The sequence below is a fragment of the Diabrotica virgifera genome, chromosome 5, assembly GCF_917563875.1.
Source record: "Diabrotica virgifera virgifera chromosome 5, PGI_DIABVI_V3a".
Classification (NCBI taxonomy): Eukaryota; Metazoa; Arthropoda; class Insecta; order Coleoptera; family Chrysomelidae; genus Diabrotica; species Diabrotica virgifera.
In genome coordinates, this window is record NC_065447.1 from 123,709,627 (window position 1) to 123,727,991 (window position 18,365).

Sequence of the window (18,365 nt, forward strand, 5' to 3'; positions counted from 1 at the left end):
TCGGTGGTACTGGAGGCTTGGAAATTTGGATTGGTATCCAAAATTTTCCATGCTTTTTCCAGCCCCAATCATCTGGATCACAATGTTTACCGAGCCATGACTGAATCTGGTGATACACTCGGAGCCTGTGGAAACGGGCTGCATCTTGTGTTGGAGGAAGTGAGAAGAGATTAAATGCATTTTTTGTCACTGTTTTAGCGAATCGTTTGTATCTCTGGGTTTCCAGAAATTGTCTTAATTTCCGCCATATAAAGAGACGAAAAACCTTCACCGACAACAGTGAGTAAAGATGGCTCGAACTTTCCCACTGACAAATAATTTTCCCCAGAGGTTTCTTACAAATAAAATAACCACCACTCATGATGCGCGCTTACAATAAAACCAAAACGCTTATCTAATCACAAATATATAAATTTTACCCACAAGACTCTAAATAGTATTTATCTATAAAACTCAAAATACTTTTCACAATTTTTAATACGACTGCACGTGGCCAAATAGGTAGCACAACTGTAAGAATAAGTTAAGTAGAGGGGAACCGACTGCTGTGCACCTAGGATAAATTATAATAATAAAAGTCATAGCAGGCAGATATTCAGTCCGGTACGGAAGAAGAATGACGTAACTGCAAATTTTGTCAATTCCTGGTTATTGCGTAATTAACTTCTAAAATACTATGTACAGTTGATACAAAAACGACCGAACTATAAAAATGTGCTAAGTCACTATAGGGTAGTTACGTCGTTACTGAAATACGCGCTATGTTAGACATTGTTTCAGATACATAATGACGCAACTGTAGATAGGGTTGAAATTGGGGCGATTAAATTAAGATAATGAAGAAACTAGGATTACTAGGAACCAATATCGATGAAAATAAAAGCCATCGTTGTCAAAGAACAAACGCCATACCGATGCTCCTAGACGATTACTCTTCATTTAATCCCTATTTTAAATATTTAAAAATCGTTTTTTTGCTCTTCTGAAGAATTTTGCATTTTGCGGTTGCGTTATTCTTCTTCTGGACCGGCGAATTTGTCCTCAAACAACTTCTTGGCCCTTTTCTATATATGCTCAGGGTTCTAAGTTTTATAGTGAGAAAAAAGGTCAAAAATAGATTAATAATAGCATAGGAATGTTAAAATCATAATAAATTGTATTAGGCGAGCGGCAGCAACCCCTAAAATTACGTTATACTGACCATGAAAATCAACTTTAAGGTGAATGGCCAATTTTGATGGTTCTTTATATTTTCGAGGTCGCTGAATCTGAATATGAAGTTTATTTTTATCTAGCATTGGTGGAACATGTCCAAAAATAAAATTTTATGCAAAAATGCGAAAAATCAATTTTGATAATTTTTCAGCTTTACCTCGCTGTATCTTTGGTTCCTGTAAATATTTCCTCCTGAAAATTTTACTGTCATCTTTGAAGTATTTAGATAACAACGAGCTTTGTACAAAATGTTTATACACATTAAAAGAGGAGTTGTTAATTTTTAAACATTTTGTCGTCAGATTTCGTTAGTTTCATGTTTACTTGAAAAAGTGACAAACTTTTTAGCTTATAATTTTAACCAACACAGCAATAAAACATAGTTCATGAAGAAGTTTTCCGAAAAACTTTAAGTCAAAATATGCAATAAGAAAAAAGTTATGTGACTTTATAGACGAGCGGCACATCACAAAAAACGCTTATTTCTCTAGATACTGCGTAGTATGATGACCACGGTGTGGTGAATGGCTAATTTTGTCATAGTTTATCTTTTTGATGGTGCTGAAAACGAAAATTACGTTTATTTTGAATTTTACGTGGGGAAACATTGGCAAAATCGCAATTTTACCTTAAAAATAAAAAAAATGAAATTGCATAATTTGCGTTTAATAACTGTTCTATTTTAATATTTTTTTCTGAAATTTTTACAGTATATATTTCTTACTTTTCTGAAGACAATGGTACCTGTTTCAATCTTTCTCTCTCATTATAATAAAAGTTATGAATTGTTTAAAGTGAAAGGTGCAGATTCCTGAATTTCAAAGTTTAATCGCAAAAGTTAAGTGACAAAATTTGAAATTTAGCTTTTTAATGAAGTTTGTGTTAAAATATAGGGTACAGAGAATAAAATGTTTTATAGAAAAAAAAAATAATGCAACTTTTAATTTTAAGAAAAACGTGATTTCATTTTTATTTATTTTTAGGGTAAAATTGCGATTTTGACAATGTTTCTCCATCTAAAATTCAAAATAAACCTTATTTTCGTTTTCAACACCATCAAAAACATAAAGTAAGACACAAATTAGCCATTCACCACACCGTGGTTAGTATCTCGAGAAATAAGCGGTTTTTTTTTGGAAGAGTGCCACTCGTTTATAAAGTCACATATCTTTTTTTTATTGCATATTTTGACTTGAAATTTTCCAGAAAACTTCTTCATTAATTATATTTTATTGCCGTGTTGGTTAAAACTATAACCTAAAAGTTTGTCACTCAACTTTTTTAAGTAAACATGAAATTAACGAAATCTGACGACAAAATGTTTAAAAATTAACAACTCCTCTTTTAATTTGTTTAATAATTTTGGACAAATTTCATTATCATCTAAATACTCGAAAGATGATATATTTACAGCGACCAAAGATACAGCGAGGTAAATTTGAAAATTCATCAAAATTGATTTTTCGCATTTTTGCATAAAATTTGATTTTTGAAGATGTTCCACCAATTCTAGATAAAAATAAACTTCATATTCGGATTCACCGACCTCGAAAATATAAAGAATGACCAAAATTTGCATTCACCTATCATGGTCATATAGTCATATAGATAGAAAAGTAAGCCTAACGTTTTGTTTTTATTGTAGGCTATGAGAATTCGAGAATCTGGTCAAGTTTGGAGCGTTGTAAAACCTAGATAAATAAATAGAATTAAACAACTTCTATAGAATTAAAAAACCCTCTACAAAGTTGCTATAATGTTATTTTATTGTAAAATTAACTGAAAAGAAGTTATAACCTCCAAAAGGAAACTTGTTAAAAAAAATTTGCTTATTTTTGTTTATATCTTTTTTGTTGGTCACTTGACGATAAAAAGTAATAGAAACAAAATTGTAGAAAATTTTATTTGCTACATTTTATGTTTATTAGATTTTTCGTAGGGTTGGTAGTTTACGAGATATAGCGCGAAACCCCTTTGCACCCCTTTTCCAAGATGGTGGTCGGGGGACAAGGGTGGTGACCCCAAAAACTTGAACTTAAGCTTCTACTGATCCCCCCTACACATTAAAAAAATAAAATTGACTCCTCTAACAAATGCAAGCTATGGCCTAAAAATGTAACATTTCAATGGACTATCAGAACAATACTGACTTTTTTTGTCATTGTCATTCTTTGCCTCTTAGTTTGATATGTTTTTAGATCAAATTGGACGAGTAATCAAAATAAGGTTTTTAATGGTATGGTCAACATTCTCAATTACTTCAATCTTTCTAAATTGGCATATAGTGGAAGCCAAAATGAACCACTTTTAAGAAGAACAGTGATAGACAAGGGCGTGCAAAGAGTGAGGCGACTTTTGGCTTCTGTATCATGGGAACTCAAGTTAATTCAATGGTTACACCAGACTATGATTGAGAATCTACCTGCGCCATATTTGGGGAGTTATCTTGATATTTTACAGGTAAGAAACAGGTTTATAAAAATGCTACATTATAAAACGTCAGTAAATTTGCATATTTTTGGGATAATAATTGATATTAAAAAAATATAAATACCTATTATATCTATATGGGATGAAGCGACAATTGATTGTAATGAAAACTATATTTTATACTGCGCTTCAGAGAAAACGGGCCGGGCCGCCCACAAAATAGTTCATTTTTGAGCTCTCAAAATTCCTAAACCTGTTGTCCGATTTAAGTGATTATAGTTTTTTTTAAATAAGTTATAGCCTTTTTCTTTAACAATATCGCTGTAATAATATTGTTGCTAGACAGGTAAATTGTCATTGTATACCGGGTGTACCAATCAAACTGTGTTTTTTCTCAAAGTTCACCACACCCTGTGGAATATTCTAGCATTTATAAAATAGTTAAATTAAAACCCAACTATAACCTCAGGTTTTCTTAACATTCTGTTTTTTGATTCATTCTCTTATGTTGGATAATAAAAAAGTTAGGTACTTTAACAATTGGTGTTCTTCATCAATACAGAGTGTTTCTAAATAAGCGCGACAAACTTTAAGGAGTAATTCTGCATGAAAAAATAATGACCGTTTGCTTAATAAGTATCTAACTTTTTTATTATCCATCATAAGCGAATGAATAAAAAAACAGAATGTTAAGAAAACCTGAGGCTATAGTTGGGTTTTAATTTCAGTATTTTATAAATGCTAGAATATTCCACTGGGTGTGGTGAACTTCGAGAAAAAAAACACAGTTTGATTGGTACACCCGGTATACAATGACATTGTTATTACAGCGATATTGTTAAAGAATAAGGCTATAGCATATTAAAAAAATCACTTAAATCGGATAACAGATTTAGGAAATTCGAGACCTCAAAAATGAACTATTTTGTGGGCGGCCCGTTTTCTCTGACGCGCAGTGTATAATTGACTATTTGACGCTTCGATGTCGACTCCGGAATTGTTTTCAAAAAAGATTATTTTAAAATGGTGAGTTAGGCATATAGTCGGAGAGATAGAAGCGGATTTTACTCGTGATCAGTAATATGAACAAACTATATGGGGATATGTTGAATTAGTTGTGTACATGACTTTCCCCAACGGGCGGAAACCAGAGTGGGGGACGAGGGTAGTTATAAGGGGTCAAAGTCCCGGTTTTTATTATTTGTTTTGTGACGCTCATGATCCATTTAGTGCACCAAAATTTGGGAATAAGTAGGTCATGACGCAACTAAGTAAAATCTCCAGGGGAGGAACGCTGTGTGGCCGACAAAGATGTGGAGGCAGGGGTGAATATAAAAATTACAAGGAGTACTTTGTGACGTTCGTGATCGATATAGTGCACAAAAATTTGGGAATAAGTATACCATGACATAACTAAATAAAATCCCCAGAGGCGGAAACCAGAGTGGGGGACGAGGGTAGTTATAAAGGGTCAAAGTCGCGGTTTTTATTATTATTTTGTGACGCTCATGAGCGAGATAGTGCACCAAAATTTGGGAATAAGTAGGTCATGACGTAACTAAGTAAAATCGCCAGGGGCGGAACGCTGCGTTGGGGACAAAGGGGTGGAGGCAGGGGTAAATATATAAATTATAAGGTGTTTTTTGTGACGTTCATGATCGAGATAGTGGACCAAAATTTGGGAAATAAGTAGGTCATGACGTAACTAAGCAAAATCTCTAGGGGCGGAACGCTGCTTGGGGGACAAATGGTTGGGGGCAGGAGTGAATCTAAAAGTTATGTGTTTTTTGTGCCCTTAGTGATCGAGATAGTGCACCAAAATTTGGGAATAAGTAGATCATGACGCAACTAAACAAAATCTCCAGGGGCAGAACGCTGTGTGGGGGACAAAGGGTATAGGCAGGGCTGATTATAAAAGTTATAAGGGGTTTTTTGTGACCATCGTGATCGAGATAGTGCACCAAAATTTGGGAATAAGTAGATCATGACGTAATTAAGCAAAATCTGCAGGGGCGTAATGCTACGTGGGGGGACAAGGGGTGGCGGGCAAGGGTCAATATGCAAATCTTTTAGGTGATGCTCGTCGTCGAGAATATGTCCGCAACTTGCATGATCTACTTATTCCCAAATTTTGCTGCACTATCTCGATCACGAACGTCACAAAAAAACCCGTATAATTTTTAAATTCACCCCTGCGCCCATCCCTTTGTTCCCCACGCAGCGTTCCGCCCCTGGAGATTTTACTTAGTTATATCATGATCTACTTATTCCCAAATTTTGGTGCATTATCTCGATCATGAACGTCACAAAAACCCATTATAATTTTTATATTCACCCCTGACCTCACCCCTTTGTCACCCACTCAGCGCCCCCCCCCCCCCCACCCCGGAGATTTTGCTTAGTTACTTCATGATCTACTTATTCCCAAATTTTGGTGCAATATCTCGATCACGAACGTCACAAAAAACCTCTTATAATTTTTATATTTACCCCTGTCCCCACCCCTTTGTCCCCCACGCAGCGTTCCGCCCCTGGAGATTTTACATAGTTACGTCATGATCTACTTATTCGCAAATTTTGGTGCTCTATCTCGATCATGAGCGTCACAAAAAAAATAATAAAATCCGCGATTTTGACCCCTTATAACTACCCTCGTCCCCCACTCTGGTTTCCGCCCGTTGGGGAGAGTCATGTACACAACTAATTCAACATATTCCCGTATAGTTTTTCCATATTACTTATCACGAGCAAAAGCCGCTCCCAGCTCTTGGACTAATAGTGAGTTGTTATTATAACCAAAGAATACTCCAACCAACAAGAAGCGAAAGCTTTGTCGGCACCTTTGATATTCAGGGGACAGAAATATCGGTCGGAGAATGGTAGGGGTAATACATCACACTACACTAAGAAAAGTAATGAGGAATTCGTTCAAAACAGTAGTAAATTTGAGTTACACTGAGAAACAAAGTAATAATTAAAACTATAGTGTTTTTTAAGTTGATCTGTTTTATATGAATTGTATTTTTTTCTGTAAAATTTAATATAACCCATATATCAATTTTGTACTGATAAGTAAAAAGGTGTTAAGTTAAAAATATTGATTTTGACTAAGTGTACGTTGAAAAACCGATGAAACGTGATTGATTTTTAATGCTTATCAGTTGAATTTAATTCAAAATAGAGATGAAAATTTCTATCCATTTCTATTACTATTTTTTTCGTACTAAAAAACTTGTCAAAATCGATATTTTTGAGCCAAGACTTGTTTTCTATCAGTACAGAATTATACTTTCGAAATTTCTATTAACTTTGTCTTGGGCTGATGACTTGTTTTGTTTCCTTTTGAGGAATTTTTTTGAATATCAATCTATTGACCTCCAACACCACGATTTTTTCGCTGCACGAGGAAACTCTGCGGCTGAGCTAGAATGACTTTATTCATCTTCGATTTCTTTCTGTGCATCTGAGGTTTCTAGAACTTCTTGTTGTACTGTACCAAATTCAATTCGCCTGGATATATCACATTTATCCCATCATATCTATCATCTGGCCACCTTAACCTGTTTCTTATTTTGTTTCCAATAGGATCCTCACGAAATTTTATCTTATATACTCATTCCTAACATTATCTTTTCTAGTTATTCCACTCAGCTAACCAAGCATTCGCGTTTGAGCAATATACAACTTCTATTCATCCCTATGTTTTACTGCCCAACATTCAGTACCATACATCACAGCTGGTCTTAAGTCATTCCGTTAGAACTTACCTTTGAGTTTTATTGGTACCTTTCTATCACACAGTACTCAACTTACCTCTTTCCATTTCATCCATTCGGCTCTAATTTTATTACTTGCATCTTCATTGCTCAGTGATATCAATCCTACATGCATAAAACTAACACCTTGTGTGATTTGTTTATCCAGGCTAACTACTCTATGCAGATTTGGAATACCATATTTAAAAGAATATTCTGTTTTTGGCCTACTTAATTTTAATACTTTTTCTTCAAGCGCCTGTCTCCACTGATCTAGTTTTTCCTCCACTTCTCTCTCAGACTTTCCTACCAAGACAACATTATCTGCTACAATCAAGGATCTCTCTTTGAAGTTCAGCTGTTATCCGACCCAGCATGAATGAGAATAACTACGGGTTTAACACGGAACCCTAATGAAGCTCTGCTTTCACACAAAATTTTGCAGTTTCACATGCATTCGCTCTCTCTAATTGTTACCATCTCTTCTCTTCTCTTGCACCACTCTCACATATTCAGCCGGCACTCCTTTCCTACTTAACCAATAGGTTTCTGCTAACCTTTATCATATGTCTTCTCAAGATTAATAAACACTATGTGCAAGTCTTTCTCTTCCACTCATACGTTTTTCCATCAGCTGCCTTAAAATAAAAATTGATGTTGTGTCTTGCATAGAACCTTGCACTAAATTTTGTTAGATTTCAAATGTACCATAACGAAAACATATTTTGAATTAGGTGTGAAGACAAATACTAGTCTGAATAAAATTAAGCAAATGTTTGTTTACTGGAAATAACTATTATACTTCAAATTAAATAAAACACTAAATAGCTATGTTTAAATTGTTTTTATTCTTTATTAAAAATCTGGGAATAAATAATTTTAATAGATAGGTACGTATATGGTATATGAAAATGAATCACATGGATGTTTAAAAGGAACTTCTCTCATTACCCTACGATTGTTTACCTGCTACGATTTCTCGGTATTGAAAAGAGAGTTATTATTTGTTCCCGATCTAGTGGGGCATCCCAGTACGAACCACACAAGAAAATCCACCTTTGCGTGGAGCCATCACAATGAGAGTTTATTTTAACAATATATATATATATATATACAGTTCATCTAATTTACACACCGTTGCACGTCATTATCTACGTTAGAGATCTAAGTTGACATTGTTGCCCAGTTACAAAAAATTCTTGAATTCATTTTAAATCAAATACATCACACAATTTTTGCGGAAGTGAATTATACAGCAAAACAAATTAATATTCACTGTAAATAAATAAAAACTTTAGAAATAGAAAACAAGAATTAAGTTATAATCTTACTTTAAAGTACATAATAAAAACAGTAAATATAATGAAACACCTACTTATAGTAAAGAATATACCTAAACAAATATGAAGTATCATCACCGCAACTGTCAAATAAATGTTACCAATTTATGCCAAAAGATCACCTTCGTTCGATTATAGTTACAGTGTATTCCGAACAAATGTGCTTCATAAAAACGCTTTATAATCCATTTATACAAATTAAATTAAACATATTATTGTGTATTTCTTTAAGTTAACATTAATAGAAATATTCAAATATCATTTCTACGCGTATATAATAAAATATGTCTAGTGGCTGTAATGCCAGTGTACTCGGCAAAGCGATTCTAAAAAAGAACACACCTACCGCCTAAATATTTCGTGTTGGTATCATGTGACGTCACGGGCTATGACGCGGATGACGTGCAACGGTAAGTAAATTAGATGGAGTATATGTTTAATAGTATTATCCTTTTTTCTACAATTAGAAAAATTTTACAAATACAGTGAAACCCCGATAAGTCGGCCCCCTATAACCCGGAAGTCTGGCTAACCCGGACCGATTTTTATCAGACAAACATTTCAACAATAAAAATGTATGTAATATAATATTTGAGAGATAATGGGTATTTGTGTAATTTGAACTACATATACGATAGTAAAAATGACTCATGGCACGTTCATTGCCGTGTTATCGGAAACAACATGTACCTGTAGTATCCTTTATTCATTTCAAATTGTCTTAGCATTGTTTAAAAAAGACTAAAAGACTATTAAAAATTATTTTGTAAACAATGGTCTTAGTCTTCACTGTTATTAAATAACATAACATCGTTGCGATTAAGAACGTATTGTGCGTAGTACAGTCGTATTGTTCGCTTCCGTACTGTAATCGTTCGTAAATCTATTCAGATTTTGTGTTTGCGTATTTTTGTTATCTACGAAATAGCAACAAAACGTAAAAATGTTGTAGTGACCATGGAAAAGAAACTAGAAGCGTTAGATAGAATTGATAAAAACGTAATTGATACGTAATTTAGATGTGTACTGTGCATATATATTTCATGTTATTTCAATTATATCGGAGTTGATCTGTAAGTATACCGTATTTTATTAATTTTTACCATTTTCTTCGGCTAACCCGGATTTTCGATAACCCGGATCTGCCGCGGTCCCGATTAATCCGAGTTAACGAGGTTTCACTGTACATTCATATTTGTTAGGTTTAACAAACAGTGTTAGGAGTTAGGTTAAGAAATAATAAATATCATACCTAAGTACCTATCTATAAAAAATATATAAAAAAAATGTCAAAAATGATTTATTTGAAACGTCACTTCTAAGTGTTTAAATCGTAAAATTTATTGTAAAAATGGATAAAACAGAATCAAAAGTCATGGTAATTCTCATAGAAGACGAAGTCTCGCCAGAGGAGCCCATCAAAATTACTCGCAATCCTTTTTTTTTAATTTTATGAGATTTTCGTAGGTCCGATAAACAAAATTTAACAGTAACTGAATTAGTGAGAAGAGCAGCCCAAATTTGAAGACAGATGAGCAAAAAGACTATTTTTTATTCCTTTTTGTAAATTTTAAAATTATTTAGTGTTGTTTTATAATCAAAATTTAACCCTCACGCACAAGTTGTACATACAACTTCAGTGAGGAACTGAGTTTATTTTATGTGTACAATTTATTTGCTACAAATAAACTCCATTATTATTATTATATTATATTATACATGAAACATGGCGGATCGTACATGCGCAAAGAAATTTGGATCGTGAAATAGTCGATGCTTTCGCTTCTTGTTGGTTGGGGTATTCTTTGTTATAACCAAGTTATTTGGTGGTTATTGTTTTCCAGATTGACTTCCTGGCCTCGACTTTGAAGTCATACAGCCATAGCCATGCTTTTAATTGATAAATCTGAGGATGATGCTTGTACTCTCAGTATGATATCAAATTCTGTTTATTTTGTGTGTTTATGTATTATATCTTAATATATTATGTGTTTATATATTACATGTTTTATGTATTCGTGTTATATATAATATACTATGTGTTATTGTAGATGGTGTGTCTCTAACTTTCTATAAATCCGCTAGTGTTGATATGATACACACACCCTGAGTACGCTCACACACCATTCATAACTCAAACGTAATATACAAAACACTAAAATAACAATTCAACATTACATCAATAAACTTACAAATACGTTTACAATACTCATTATCATACATAATATGTATGCTCTGTATATTATACTGAAAAGTGAGCACTCACGTATGCTCCTTAAGAGTCGAATAAATACTGCAAGGAGTCGGGGAGGTTAGTTTTCTGTGGTTTCTTAATCTCATTGCGCAATGATATCTATTCCTAGGTGAGAATCTAGCCACAGTTAACTTCCACGGGTTTGTCAAAAAACAAAAATCTGAAAGGAATCGTTTGTTACCAACAGACTTGTGTTTTTGTGACTGGCTTGGTACGGAAAACCATGAAACAAAATAAAAGGCCTCATACAAGGTCGCATGTTGCTAAGATCTGCAACTTTTCTAATTAGAAGACTTTCTGAATTTTGCACTGTCATTCACACATCAGCTATGCAATTTTGGCATGGGGTCACAGTGCTGGAACCAAAGATGTCTTTCGTATTCAGAGAAGAATAGTAAGGATAATTGCTGGCCTGTCCTATCAGAAAGAATGTCGGCAAGCATTTATTGCAATGCACATACTAACTCTACATTCACTATTAATTCTAGAGAGTATTGTTCATGTAAATCAAAATATAGATCGTCATCAAAGACATAAGGATGTGCACCAGTATGAAACCAGGAACAAGCATGCCTTAATGCTGCCCTACAGGCTGCCCAAAGAAGTAGAGACGGACCAAACTTGTATGATATAACATTTTTTAACAAGCTGCCTACTGACATTACTGAATTGCCAATTTTACAATTAAAAAAAAACAATAAAGAATTTTCTTATTGATCAGGCATTTTACAGCAGTGCAAGGGCGTAACAGAGGCCTGCAGGGGCGTAACGCAGCATGAAGCTTGCGGGGGCCCCATCTTGTCGTCTAATATAAAAATATGTAAAAATGTGTTATTGTTATGTCATTTTTCGCATACATACGCAACGTTTTTAAGCAGTGCAGTATTGAAAATGAGGTTTTCCATCACATAGATATTTTATTCTACGAATTATCTATTTATACCAACAAAGATGAAAATGTAATTTGTGATAAACAGTAGGTACATGAATACACTAATAGTCCAGTAAACGACCGTTTTGGAATGTGATTATCAGCGTCACGATGGATTTGCTTGACAATTTGGATTTAGGTTCTACTTACCCTCCACAAAGTTGGACTTATGTGGTTGCTTGCTTTTACTTGGGGGGTGAAAGTCACCCTTTCTCGGGGGTGAAAATCATACGTTTAAAATAAGTCCGGAAATGGATAAATTGGCTAATTATAAGCAACTTTTGTTCTATAGAGTTTCTTTATCCAAGTCAATAATTTTCGAGTTATTTGCAAACGAAAATTTTTATTTTTCAACAAAAAAAAACACGTTTTTAGGCGGTTTTTCGTAAAAAAATAAGTAGGTATTTGATCGAAAAATTATCAGTAGTAATTGTACAAGAGCTCTAAAATTATTGAATTTTTCCCGAGTGACACTTTCGACAGTTTTAATTTCACGAGCCAAAGGCGAGTGAAATTATGTCAAAGTGTCACGAGGGCAAAAATTCTATATTAATTTTAGAGTTCGAGTGCAATTTGTTGCGATTATTTCATGAATAAAACTGTTCAAAACCAAAATTTTATTGTAATTTATTTATGTAAGTACAAATTGGTACAATTAAACACAAAGTTTTTATAAATATTTGACGATTGAAAGTCATCACTTTTATAATTTTTAAAACATTAATTGTCATTAATGTCACTGAATGTATTTTTTCGTAGCAACGAAGGGCATCTGACGTAATATACTTAACGACGGGTAATTATCAAAAATTATCGATTTAATTCAGATTTTTGTAGCTTTCTATTGGTCAGAATCTCCTATGAATGAAATAATCAGTAGTAATTGCACAAGAGCTCTAAAATTCTATATTAATTTTAGAGATCGAGTGCAATTTGTTGCGATTATTTCATGAATAAAACTGTTCAAAACCAAAATTTTATTGTAATTTATTTATGTAATTACAAATTGGTACAATTAAACACACAGTTGTTATAAATATGTATTTGACGGTTGAAAGTCATCACTTTTATAATTTTTAAAACATTTGTCATTAATGTCACTGAATGTATTTTTTCGTAGCAACGAAGGGCATCTGACGTAATATGCTTGACGACGGGCAGTTATCAAAAAAGTTATCAGTTTAATTTAGATTTCTGTAGCTTTCTATTGGTCAGAATCTCCTATGAATGAAATAATCGAAAAAATATTTTTAGCAAAAATGTAGCTCATAAAAACAAACAAACAAAAATGAAGTTAGATATTAAGTGTCGGTTTCCGATACACTGTATGGCCTATGTGTAAGGAAATAGAACAGCGGGCAATAGAAACAGCTGCATACAAACCTAAACTTTGGCTTAGATACGTGGATGACACTTTTATCATCTGGACCCACGGAGAAGAAAAACTAAAGGCATTTTTAGAACACATCAACAATATCCACCATAAAATTCAGTTTACTATGGACCTGGAAGAAAACGGCCAAATACCATTCTTAGATGTGTTAATAATAAAGAAACAAGACGGACACATAGGCCATACAGTGTATCGGAAACCGACACATACCGATAGATATCTAAATGCTGCTTCACACCACCATCCTGCACAATTACATTCAGTCATCAAAACCTTTATTACAAGATCCGAAAGACTGACAGACCAAGAATATCAAAATGAAGAAATGCATAATGTGAAAACAGCGTTAAGAGAAAACGGCTTCTCAACATACACCATCGAAAAAGCTCAAAATGCTCGAAGAAGAGTTAAGCACCCTACAGAAGACGATAAACCGATCGGCAAAATCATTCTGCCATATGTAAAGGGTACGACAGAGAAAATAGGCAGAGTGCTGAGAAAACACAACATAGAAACGATATTTAATACGGACAGAAAGATCTCAACTATTTTACCAACACCAAAAACCAAAATATCATTAGAAAGTCGAGGTGTATACGAGATTCCGTGTGGGGATTGTGGAAAGTCGTACATTGGACAGACCAACCGAAGAATCCATGTAAGACGAGAAGAACACCGAAATGCTATCGAAAGGGGAGAAACCACGTCATCCCTGGCTCAACATGTCGCAAACACAGGACATACAATAAACCTGAACCAAACAACGATGTTACCTAACATCGAAATAAAAAGAAAACGGGAAATCAGAGAATCGATAGAAATCGAAAGAAATCCCAACGGCTTAAACCAAAGAGATGATGCGCAACGGCTTCCTACAACATGGAAAACGGTACTGAAGAAAAAGACCAAAATAAATGAGGCCGCAACATCTACGCGTAACATCACTCCGGCGACTGCAACCTACACTGGACCAATAACAAGAGCCAGAGTTCGCGCGGGACAAGCAGCCCCATCAGGATCAACTACATAGGTCAACTACATAAGTGACGGTATCGTGAGTAAGAATTCAGTTTACTTCAAGCAGCAGCGTGAAGCGGAACTACCTGACTTGACAATGGCAAGTGAGATCTTGCCGAAACGTCGTCAAAATAATGGTTTTTCTCAAAACCAAAATTATTTAACGCCAATTTATTTAAGTCAAACCCGGAAAACAACAGAAAGCACATATAGCTCCCGCGGAAACTTTAAGTGTAACATATATATATATATATATATATATATATATATATATATATATATATATATATAACAAAACTGGTAGGATTATCGACCGAAACGTAAATAACAATTTATTGTAGTGGTGTATCGGGTATGCGGTCTGTTATTTGAAAAAAATACTCTTTTTTTCTTTTATATCTCTATATTTCGCTGATTTTTTGTCAGCTTCATCAGGAGACAACTAAAATATGAATAAAATTTTGTATAACTATAAGATGAGAATAAACAATGAATTACTTACAGATTTAGAGTTAAAAATATTTAAAAAGGTTCTTGTACATAATATGTTCAAAACAGTACTAACAATATTAGTTAAAAGCAACTAGATCATTAGTAATGAAATATAAAAAGCAAAAATAAAAACAACTAAGAAACAATTAAAACACAATAAAATTACACATTAAAAATATACAGGATGATTTAAAATGTAATTGTAAACAGAAAAATTATTTTAACATACTAAGAATATTACAGTAGATATTGCTCAACTGTCCCGTGTCTGCCTTGTAATTTACTGCATATTTTTCTTTATTAATATGACACATTTCTAAGAACAACCTTTTCTTGTAATTATTCTCTTGCTGTAGAACCCTGACATTTGAGTAGTCAAATTGATGCCCAGTCTTTAAGTAATGGTCAACTGCTGCACATGTATTCTTCTTTTTTGTACAGTCACTTTTGTGCTGTGTAACCCTTTGTTTTAGCCATTGAGAAGTTTGGCCAACATAACAGCTCTGGCAATCCAAACAAGGCAGTTTGTAGATAACATTAGTTTTATTCACAGTTGGTGTCTTGTCTTTTACTTTAGAAAACAGTTGTCGGTTTTCTAACAAATTATATTGAACAATTTTGATGTTGGTAAATTGTTTAAATAAACTAGTCACGGAAGGGGTTAAATGTTTTATTAATGGTAGTTTTTTATATCGGATTGTTTGTACTGCACCGATATCAGAGGGACCGTCAAAAATGTCTGAGTTAAATATCAATTTTTTAAGGATATGTTTCGGGTATCCATTATTTTCGAAGATGTTTAACAGCAAATTTAAGTTTCTGTTTATGAATTTATCATCACTAATATGCCTTACCCTATTCTTCATTGCAATCACTGTATTAAACTTTTGATGAGTAGGATGATTTGAAAAAAAGTTTAAATATCTTCCAGAGTGTGTTGGCTTTTGATACCAATCTATCAATATTTTGTTTTGTTCAGTTCTTATTAATTTTGTGTCCAGAAATGATATCGAACAATCATTTTCAATCTCTAAAGTAAATTGGATATGTTTGTTAAAATTATTGAAAATGTTCAGGGTATTTTGAATTTGAGAAGTAGGAACAGAACAAATAAGATCGTCTACAAATTTTTTAATGAAGGGTAAAGGGAAAGGTAATTGTGGAATAATGTCATCCAGCAAATGGTCCAAAATTATGGTTGCTATTATGGGGCTCAGTGGACTACCCATAGGTGCTCCAAATATTTGTCGATAGAATTTATCATTAAAACTAAAATAGGTGTTCTCAAAAACATAATTCAGAAGTAATAAAAAACTATCCTTAGAAATTGTTGTATAATTTTGAATGAGATTCCATTTTGACTGTATTATATTACTGACCAGATCTATTGGTATATTAGTAAATAACGATATGACATCCAATGAAACTAAAACATAATCCTTCGGTAGAATCAACTCTCTGATATCATTAACAAATGAAAATGTATCCTTTGCATTATAGGTGTTCACTTCGTCAAAAGCATCTTTAAGAATGTTAGCAAGAAATTTGGATAATTCATAAGTTACCGAATTTATAGAACTTACAATAGGTCTAAGTGGTATACCTTCTTTATGGATTTTTGGTAAGCAATAAAGTTTCGGACAAGATGCATTGTATATAGTCAGTTTTTTGGCAAATTCTTGATTTATTTCTAACTTATTCCTCATAGCTTTAATAAGTTCATTATAAGAAAATTGGATAGTGATAGTTGGATCTCTTTTCAGCTGAAGATATGTGATTTTATCATTTAATAAGCCTTCTGTTTTTTCAATATATTCGGTTTTGTCCATTGCTACTGTACACCCTCCCTTATCTGATTGTAAAATATAAAGATCTGGATGCGATTTTAAGAATTGTTGAGTTTCTTTAAATATTTTATTTAAAACACTGGAATGTTCTTTTTTGGAATGATTTAAGTAGTTCGTAACGACATTGGTAACTTTTGCTCTTAATAAGTCTTTAGATGTATCCGGTATTTCATCTATTATATTTTCTATATCACCCAAAAAATTGTCTAACTTAAAATCTGATTTCGGACAAGAAACCCCAAATTTTGGACCCAGAGACAGGAAGTCAGAAACATTTGTGGGAATATTAACAGAAGATATATTTTTGAACCATTTACTGTTGTCATTAAATAACTTATTTACTTTAGGAGTGTCGTTAGAGTATAACCTTTCAAATTTGTTAATGTTCTTTTTCTTAACATCTCTAAAAATATAATCAAAAGATCGCTTTAAACTGGCTTCAAAATCCTGTATGATGTGCAACGGTAAAATATTTTGCAATCTAAATTTAACTGTACTAATGGATTTTTGTAAATATACTAAATTATTGCATGTGATTTTTATTTCTAAAGCTAAAGCTTTTTTACATAATTGCTTAATGAACCCATCCACTGTATTACTCATAAGTATGTCATTACCTGTATATAAAATCATTTGTAGGTTTTTTGTACTGTTTTGAACGTGATTTGGAATAACATTAGTGGCTCTACATCGTAATAAAAATATTCTTCTGTTGGTGATTTTAGCTGCTTTTAAATTTAAACTGGCCCATCTTTTCATCAACATTGTAGTCTCGTTTCCATATATCGCTTGAATTTCTTGATAAAAACCCATCATTAAACAACAAAACTGGTAGGATTATCGACCGAAACGTAAATAACAATTTATTGTAGTGGTGTATCGGGTATGCGGTCTGTTATTTGAAAAAAATACTCTTTTTTTTTTTTCTTTTATATCTCTATATTTCGCTGATTTTTTGTCAGCTTCATCAGGAGACAACTAAAATATGAATAAAATTTTGTATAACTATAAGATGAGAATAAACAATGAATTACTTACAGATTTAGAGTTAAAAATATTTAAAAAGGTTCTTGTACATAATATGTTCAAAACAGTACTAACAATATTAGTTAAAAGCAACTAGATCATTAGTAATGAAATATAAAAAGCAAAAATAAAAACAACTAAGAAACAATTAAAACACAATAAAATTACACATTAAAAATATACAGGATGATTTAAAATGTAATTGTAAACAGAAAAATTATTTTAACATACTAAGAATATTACAGTAGATATTGCTCAACTGTCCCGTGTCTGCCTTGTAATTTACTGCATATTTTTCTTTATTAATATGACACATTTCTAAGAACAACCTTTTCTTGTAATTATTCTCTTGCTGTAGAACCCTGACATTTGAGTAGTCAAATTGATGCCCAGTCTTTAAGTAATGGTCAACTGCTGCACATGTATTCTTCTTTTTTGTACAGTCACTTTTGTGCTGTGTAACCCTTTGTTTTAGCCATTGAGAAGTTTGGCCAACATAACAGCTCTGGCAATCCAAACAATAATAATTTGTTAGAAAACCGACAACTGTTTTCTAAAGTAAAAGACAAGACACCAACTGTGAATAAAACTAATGTTATCTACAAACTGCCTTGTTTGGATTGCCAGAGCTGTTATGTTGGCCAAACTTCTCAATGGCTAAAACA

The 18,365-nt window shown here is 33.0% G+C and overlaps 1 protein-coding gene across 3 annotated transcripts in view; it reads left to right on the plus strand.

Moving 5' to 3' along the window:
- LOC126884361 (KAT8 regulatory NSL complex subunit 3) overlaps positions 1–18,365 on the plus strand; it is a 720,298-nt gene that overhangs the window by 103,531 nt on the left and 598,402 nt on the right. For all 3 annotated transcript variants that reach the window (XM_050650291.1, XM_050650289.1, XM_050650290.1), the window contains exon 2: positions 3,414–3,675. In XM_050650291.1, coding sequence (XP_050506248.1) covers positions 3,414–3,675 — 262 coding nt within the window. The remainder of the gene's footprint in view (positions 1–3,413; positions 3,676–18,365) is intronic.